General features: G+C 46.1%; 1 protein-coding gene across 1 annotated transcript; it reads left to right on the top strand.

Moving 5' to 3' along the window:
* The first annotated feature begins 161 nt into the window (after positions 1-161).
* CCNA2 (cyclin A2) lies at positions 162-8,036 on the top strand. The gene is given in 9 exon segments (XM_064510651.1): positions 162-529; positions 531-581; positions 584-818; positions 939-1,054; positions 1,413-1,636; positions 2,207-2,411; positions 3,607-3,720; positions 4,305-4,438; positions 4,904-8,036. Coding segments are annotated over 9 exon segments (1,326 nt in total). The 5' UTR covers positions 162-334; the 3' UTR covers positions 4,956-8,036.
* The last annotated feature ends 256 nt before the right edge of the window (positions 8,037-8,292 follow it).

The following is an 8,292-nucleotide window of genomic DNA, read 5'->3' as shown; positions in this document are numbered from 1 at the left end:
GGAACCACTGCCCAGCGCCCACTGCGCATGCCCGCTTCCTCCCGCTCTCCAAGCCACGCCCCCTCGTCTCAGGCCACGCCTTCGCCCCGCAGCGCGGCTCTCCCCATCCTCTTTGGCCCCTGCCGCTGCCCGTAGGCCGCGTGACGCGCGGCGGCCCACGCTCCTCATTGGCCGGTTCAATAGTCGCGGGTTACTTGAACCGCGAGAGCAGCACCGCGGCGCGAGACTTAGCGGCCCCGGGAGTGGGCACACGTCGCGCCAAGGCCCGCTCGCCCTCTCCCCCTTCCCTCCGCGGGCAGCGGGGCCGCCCGCTCCGGCCCGGCCCGGCGGCGCGATGATGTTCGCGGAGCAGGAGAACCAGGAGAACGTCCCGCCCGGGGGCAAAGCGGCGCCGCCGCCCGCCGCCGCCGCCCGCGTGGCGCTGGGGCTGCTGCAGGGCCCCGCGGCGCGGGCCGGGCCGCCGCCGCCGCAGGCAAGTGCGGAGGGCGCGGGGGGGGCGGGCGCGCGGGGCCGCCATCTTGGCGCGGCGGGAGCTGTCAGGGCGGCTGTCAGCGCCGGGCCGTGCTGACGGGCCGCCCCCTCGCAGGCGGCGCGGAGCGGCGGCGAGGGCCATGCGGCGGCGCCGGGGCGGCCGGGCGGCAGCCAGCCGGCCTTCGCCATCCATGTGGACGAGCCCGACGGCGAGCGGCGGCGGCGGCGCGGCGCGGCGGCCGAGAAGGAGGCGGCGGCGGCGGCGCTAGGGCTGCGGGCGGCCGTGAGTGCCCTGGGCGAGCGGCGGCCGCTGGCGCCGCTGGGCAACAGCCTGGAGCTGAGCTGCGGTGAGTGCGGGCCGCGCACCGGCGGCAGCCCCGCCGCCCCCCGCCTCGCCGCGGAGCGGGGCCTCTGCCCCGCCGCGGGGGGCCGCGCCGGCGCTGACGCGGCCGCTGTCTCCCGCCCAGGCTCCCCCAGTATCATGGATATCTCGATATGCTCCGAGGCGGAGGAGGGAAGCCCCAGCGTCAACGACGTGCCCGACTATGTCAGTGACATCCACACGTACCTGCGGGAGATGGAGGTGAGGGGCTGCGCCTCGTCCTGCGTGAGCACAGCCAGCGGGCGAGAAACTTGGGGTCGCGAAACGTGTCCAAGCTTCAGTCACTACTGCAGTGACTAAAGCTGTACCTAAGATAGATGCTGTGTCCGCTGCTGTGAATGCAGGGCCCCCGTTCTGTAACAAAGCTGGCTGTGCTGTGCACTGAGCACCAGCTGGAAAGCAAAATTACAGAAAAATAGCATGCTGATCCTACGCTTGCCAGTGCTGGCTGCTTCTGATCTGCTTAAAGCCTTTTAACTAGGATAAATGGAGTTAAAATACCTGCTTCCCTGCGAGCACTTAATGCAAACTTAACCTTGTGTGTTATCAAAATTTACAGGTGAAATGCAAGCCTAAAATGGGCTACATGAAGAAGCAACCTGATATCACAAACAACATGCGGGCCATTCTCGTGGACTGGCTGGTAGAAGTTGGCGAAGAATACAAATTACAGAATGAAACCCTGCACTTAGCTGTAAATTACATTGATAGGTTTCTTTCTTCAATGTCTGTTCTAAGAGGAAAACTTCAGCTTGTGGGTACTGCAGCTATGCTGCTTGCATCGTAAGTGAAACTGGTTAATTTAAAACTCCCCTGCTGGTCTTGTACAGATGGCAGCCTTCTCTTGTGGCTATCATGTTTTGTTGTTTGTAGTCAGATTGACTATGCATGGTTTTACACTAGGTAAAAAGCAGCAGTTATCCACCCAAAAGCCTGGTAGCCTATGTCAAACTCCACAAGCAAGGTTCTAGGCTGTGTTTGTGGATTGGCCTAATGTGAGGATTCATTACTTCTAGATGCAGCAGCAAAAGGCTTTTGAAATGTATTTGGGGGAGTACGTACAAAGAACGCGAAAAGAAAATATTGCTCACAACTGTTAGTCCACTGTATTTTCAGGAACTTTAGTAGCTCTTAAGTCCCAAATTACTTAATGGTGAAATTGCTGAGTGTAGCTCTCCATAACTTCAAAGTCTGCTGATCCAAGACCTAGTGGGCTGGATGCAGCAAACCTGAGTAACAGCATACAGCTACTTCACAAGTCAGAACTTGTACTAAGTTGTTTTTCACTAAATGCTGCTGGTTAGTTGGTTCTCTGCTACCCAATTACTTGCTCATAACTGTTCTTTATGGCAGAAAGTTTGAAGAAATCTACCCTCCTGAAGTAGCAGAGTTTGTCTACATCACAGATGATACCTACACTAAGAAGCAAGTTCTAAGGATGGAGCACTTAATTTTGAAAGTTTTGTCATTTGACTTGGCAGCTCCAACGATCAACCAGTTCCTTACCCAGTATTTCCTACATGAGCAGACAAGTGCTAAAGTTGAGAGCTTATCAATGGTAAGTAAGAATTAATAGTTGAATCTGTGTAACTGGAAAGATATCTTATTAATGCACCTTACAAGCTGTTTTCTATTCCCAATAGAAAAGGAAAAATGGTAAAAGATACTTCAGTCCAGCTTTTCTTTTTCCCAGTCTTTCTTACATCAGTAACCTTACTCTTTGGGAGACTTGTGGAGAGTGCCCCTGGTATGCCATGTGCTCCTCCAGCGGTGGTGCCCTGCCTTTGGAAACTAACCCTTTTGTCTGCCACTTAGTAGTGGAGCGTCTCAAACAGTACAGTCCTCCAGGACTTGATCTGGCTCAAGTGTGAATGCTTACTCAAAGCAGGCTGGGATTGATAAATGCAGGGTCTGTTTCAGTGCTGGATGTTTCCCCTGATGCTTTCCCATCTAAAATCAACACCCTCTTCTCCCCTGAAAGGGACACTGTTCCTTAAGTCTCCATGTTAAAATTGCCTATGGAAACTGAATAGGGATCAATGCATAAATGTATCGGTCACCAGAAACATCTTGAGTAGATAGTGTCTTGTCTGGGCAGACTTGTCTACTTTAGTGGTTTATTTTGGCTAGAAAGGACACTTTTGGGGAAAAAGCATCGAGCTCTAAATCCAGAAGCTAGTTTCTAAAGCAGAGCACAATGAACATCTCAGGCTTATTCTGGATAAAGTTTTAAGTTACCTTAAACCCAAAGTGTATGGCAGGTGCCAGAGATGCTAAATGGAAGCAGTCGCCTCATTAGGCGAAGGTCAGACATGACCGGACTCTTCCCTCTAGGTCTTGCGTTACTTCTAAAGATAAAAATGTCGTGTTGAAACAACATGCGTGGGAATGGTGTTAGACTGTGGCTAACAGATGCTAAAAGAGGTATTTCTTTGGTATATTCCTCAAGTTTTGTTGCTGTTCAGGGACTCCCAGAATCGGAGGCGGTGGTTTAGTTTATCAGCCCTCGCTCTTCCTCCCCCGCACCAATGTCCAATGCCTTAACCTGTGTCAACTTTGTCCTGAACAGAGTATCAGTATTTATTAGAAGGAACAAATCTGTAGGCCAGCTCAGTAAGATGGTTAACCAGGAAAAGCTGTTTCCCCCAACTGATGGCAGGATTGGAAGTTTAAATTAGGGTCCCAGTGGAACTGTTTAATATCCTCCTTCCTTTTGGAGGCAGATCATTCCTCTTCTCTTGTCTTCCTTGCAGTATCTTGGGGAGCTGAGTCTAATTGATGCTGATCCTTATCTGAAATACCTGCCATCAGTTATTGCTGCTGCGGCATTTCATCTAGCAGGCTACACAATCACTGGACAAACTTGGGTACGTAGCACTGACTGGGCCTTCAGATCTCTTTATGCCTGCCTTTATGCATATATTCATATGCAGTTCTGCATGCTCTGGCCAAAGCTGTCCTTTGGGCTTGGGCTGCAGGAATTACAGCCCTTCCACACCAGGATCCTGTTAATTAAGGATTGTTCCCTTTGGTATTTGAAAGAGGAGGAGGTGGGAGAACCTTTTCTAGGAAGGGAGAAGCATCTGCTGATGTGCTCTGTTCTTGTGATTCTTCACAAAGCTGTGAGCAGCTTCCTTGTGATGAAGAAGTGAGCAGATAGAAACCCTGAACAGTGGAGGCAAGGAAGACTTCTAGTTTCTGTCTCTAAAGGATATGATAGTTTTCAGGATTAATGTAAATCTACACAAACTGCTAAAATCTGAGCAGTTTGTATGAAACTGCTTGGTGCTTGAGCTAACCATACTCCCCCAGCCCGTGAGGACAACAGCAGAATACACCATTGTCTGCTGGTTTCAACAGGAAGCTTAAAAACTCCACAAATGATATTAGCTCATCAGTGTAAGCTAATGGAAACATGCTCAAATGTTCCTCTTGCTTTTCTTCTCCTCAGCCTGAATCTCTGTGCAAAGTAACAGGCTACACCCTTGAAAACATCAAGCCTTGCCTTGTGGACTTACACAAGACCTACCTCAAAGCAGCACAACACACGCAACAGTCGATAAGGGAAAAATACAAGAGCACAAAGTGAGTATCTGTAGAGATGCATGATAAACTAGTATTAAGCACGAGCTGTCCTAGCGTGTAACTGCTAAACTAGGGGTTTTAACTTGAGATGAGTCTTAAGTCAGACTAAACTAACCAAATCGACGATGTGAGTGAGACAGTGACAAGACTCTCCCAAGATCTTTGCATGGTGCTTTGTGGAGCAATACTTCATGTTCACCAACAGGCTAGCTATCGCTACCCAAACTATTAGCTGAACTGCCCTGTGGAAACTGGAGGGGTTTTCTTGAAGTTTCTACAACTGGTAGTCAGGAGACTACCAAATGCTCCTAAAAATTGGTGTCGGCATGGCAGCTGACAAGCTCCAAAACGTTTTGTTGGTCCTGCCTTTAGTGAAATGCACTTTGCTGCAGTATATATGCTGTTCTTTCCAGCAGAGAGCACTTAAGTGAGATTACATCCTGCATGTTTTTTTCCCTCCTCTAGGTACCATGGAGTATCGCTCATTGACCCACCAGAGACACTAAACTTGTTGTAATAATCAAGAGACTGATCTTTTTAAAAGATGTATATTACCTTTGCGAGAAAATGATGTACAGTTTTAAATGGGGTTCAGAAATCTAGATGTGATCATTCAGAATATTAATGCAGGTTTTGATGAGCTTAATTATGAAGTTAGTTTTATGTGGTTTTAATGTAAATCTTTTGTACATGCAATCTTGTTAAAATATTTAGCAGAATTTTTTACAAAAACATTCTCTTTGAGCACAGAATTAACCATGCAGACCAAGTGCATGCCTGAGACTGCTTATCTAATTATAGAACAAACAGTAATAGCAGTGCATTAAAGTAGGGCTTTTTCTCTTTCCAAGTGAGAGTGACTTGGACTCCACAGCAGTATTTGTAGCATTTTTCTACTGTCTAGTTTAAATTGAGACTTAGTATAGATCCAAAATGTGGCTTAACAGCTATAATACTGGAAGAAACCGCATAGCTATGAGGAGAACACCTTGCTGAAGTTAACTTCTGTGAGACTCTAGGATGTGCTAGATACTGGAAGCCTGGACTTCTACCTAACGTACTGCCCGATCTCCATCAGGTTAAAGGTTGAGTGTTCTACCGCAGGGACTGCATGCCTCAAAGTAGTGTACCGGTTCGTACTTCTCTTCCTGTATGTAGGAAATGGTCTTGCTACATGTATTTTCCAGTCAAAGTGTAAAACATACTAACGTATTAGCTGCCCCAAAAGCCCATCAATGCCTACTAAAAAACTCTGATCATCAGTCTGCTTGCTTAGCACTTTGGTGGCAAGATTAAACTGCAGCAAGGCAAACTGCTGCTGTGTGCTCAAGAGGAAGGAAGGAAGGAAGGAATGCCTTTTGGCTTGGATGGACTGTGTGCAGAATGGTCCTGACTGTGTACATCCCTATCCCTTGAGATGGGTTCCTCTGCAAGCATGCAGCAAAAACATAACCAACTTGTCTTAATTTCTCTTAGTTACCAGAACTGCTACACAAATTAGTGGCAAATAATCAGTGCTGGATCAAATGGACACTCACCTTCAACCTCTATAAATGGAGTGATGTCCTGTACATACAGTGCTTTGAATGTAAAGCAGTGAATGTATGGGAGTGGATTTCTAAATGAGCCATTTCCAGGTTAGCTAATAAACATCTTTACATCTGATGTTAGTGGTTTTGCTGATACCTTAAAAAAACTGACAGTTAGTAGTATTACCATCATAAATTGGCATTCATTTCTAAATCCTGGCAAGGACTGCCCTGTGAAACCTGTTCCTTTGTAACTTGAAGTTAGTTAATATAGGTGTGTGGCTAACCAAAGAGACAAACAGTACTAGTTGAATTTTATATATAATGTGGAGCAGCTGGTGTGGTATGGGCTATAAAAAAGGATATCAGCAGCCTGCTATCAAGCTGATAAGCATGTATTTTGGTGAGAAAATTCACATGTCAACTCAGCAACTAAAAATTTGCTGTTCTGCCTGCATGTCTGCTAAACTCCAGCTCACCCCTGCTCAGTCTGTGGTCTGAGCCCTCCAAAACCCAACACAGTTAGCAGAACTTAAGTCTTGGCTTATGAAGTTAAGCCAAAAGTATGCAGCAGAGGGGCCACCTCTTTTGGCAGATTTGAGTGTTTTAGGATGTGTTTTGACAAAGTTTTAATGTATTCTAATGTGTAATGAAGAACCATATTTCATTAGCGTTCCTTGTTCTCCAGTAGCCTTCATTAGCTAAATTGCAATAGCTTGCCACTGAAAAGCTAAAATTTTTTTTCATTAAAACTACACGGTATCATGTCTGGTGCTTAGTATTGGAAATACTCTAACCTTATAGGGGAATGAGTTTGAATATACATTAACACATGTGCTTTTGCATAGTTGCAACATCAGTTGGTGACCTTTGAAGGTCAAATGGAAATGCTGAATGGCCACTATTTGAAGACCTAGAGCACAGTGCTCTTCCTGAGAAACTGGGTCCTGCCTTCTCCTTTTTGTGGCAGATGTTGGGATCTTTAAAGACCGCCAAGAAGTGCAAACATAAGAGGAATAACTTAAAGAAAGCTTATGAATTACTTTCCCCAGAAAAGAGCAAGATACCAGTACTCAAGTGAAAGGCTTCAATAGTTGACTGTATTAATTTACAGCTTAATGAAAAGTCTCCTTGCTCTCTTTTGGACTAAGAAGTATTGTTTCTATAGCACAGAGAATAATGCTCCTTTGCTCCCTAAGCTTTGCTTTCAGCATATGGCATCTGGTATGACTTCCTGTATGGCCTAAAAAATGCTTCAGCAATGGGCTGCCATCTCAGCCTGGTATGAGACTGTTCCTCCTGCCATACTGACAGCTCTTGTTGCTTCAGTAAGTAACATCCTTTTCCATCTCTTCAGTTTCTACAGCTAGCAGGGGGAATTTCTAGCTCTTGTCACAGAGCTTTGAACAAAAAAGCCTGGGTTGCACTGTACTACCATTTTGTCTATCCGGGGTAACTTCTCTCATTCCTTTCAAAAGGAAAAACTAAGGAAAGTAGGGTATGCACTATCATGTGTGGAAATAACAGGATCCCTAAATAGAAGGGGAGAGAAACAGTTGCAAAGAATACTGTTCTTCCTGAAGAAGTTGGAAGAAACTGAATCTTCACTTGTTTTTGTGCTCCTAACAGCCCTTTCCAATCAGAAGAACTAACACTAAGAAAATACACTGGTTTAGCTCCTGAAGGAACAGGGTTTGTTTGTCTCTTTCTAAAAGATCGCAACTTGATTAAAGCCGATAATTAGCAAGGAGATTCCCCCACACCCCCCTCAAGTTCTAAAACGGATTCTGGGATCCAGTATCTGTGACAGCAACTTCTTTCCTGTTTGTATTTCATGAAATACTGAGGTCACATGTAAAATAGTCCTACTTTGCTCTTGTACATATGTGTGTGTTTCTGATTTGACTCAGTTTTCAAACAAAGCAGCTAGGACATCTTGGAAACCTTTCCTTCTGCTTTGTTTTGCCTGATTTTTAAATTCAGAGCATAATTCTTGGACTATGGTGCAAGAAGCATTCCTGTTTGTTGCATGTAATATTTAATTAAACTTTAAAAAAAAAAAAAACGTATTGACGAACTGTGAGTCACTTTCATATTCAAGTTTTGCCGCCTCTTGTCCCTCGCCGGCAGCTGTATGCTATTTTGTTAAGTATTTGCATTTTTGCTGATTTTATACACAGCAATTTTAGTGAAGGTAAGATAGGGAGTGATAAGGAAAGACTGTCTTAGTCGCAGTACATCACTTCCTGCTGTGACATCTTTCAAGGTATGATACAGCTACATTAATCAAAAAAAATCCCTTTTCCTGGCATTACGCTTGAGCCA

This window comes from Dromaius novaehollandiae, chromosome 4 (assembly GCF_036370855.1).
Source record: "Dromaius novaehollandiae isolate bDroNov1 chromosome 4, bDroNov1.hap1, whole genome shotgun sequence".
NCBI classification, from domain to species: domain Eukaryota; kingdom Metazoa; phylum Chordata; class Aves; order Casuariiformes; family Dromaiidae; genus Dromaius; species Dromaius novaehollandiae.
This window is presented reverse-complemented; position numbering and strand designations above follow the sequence as displayed.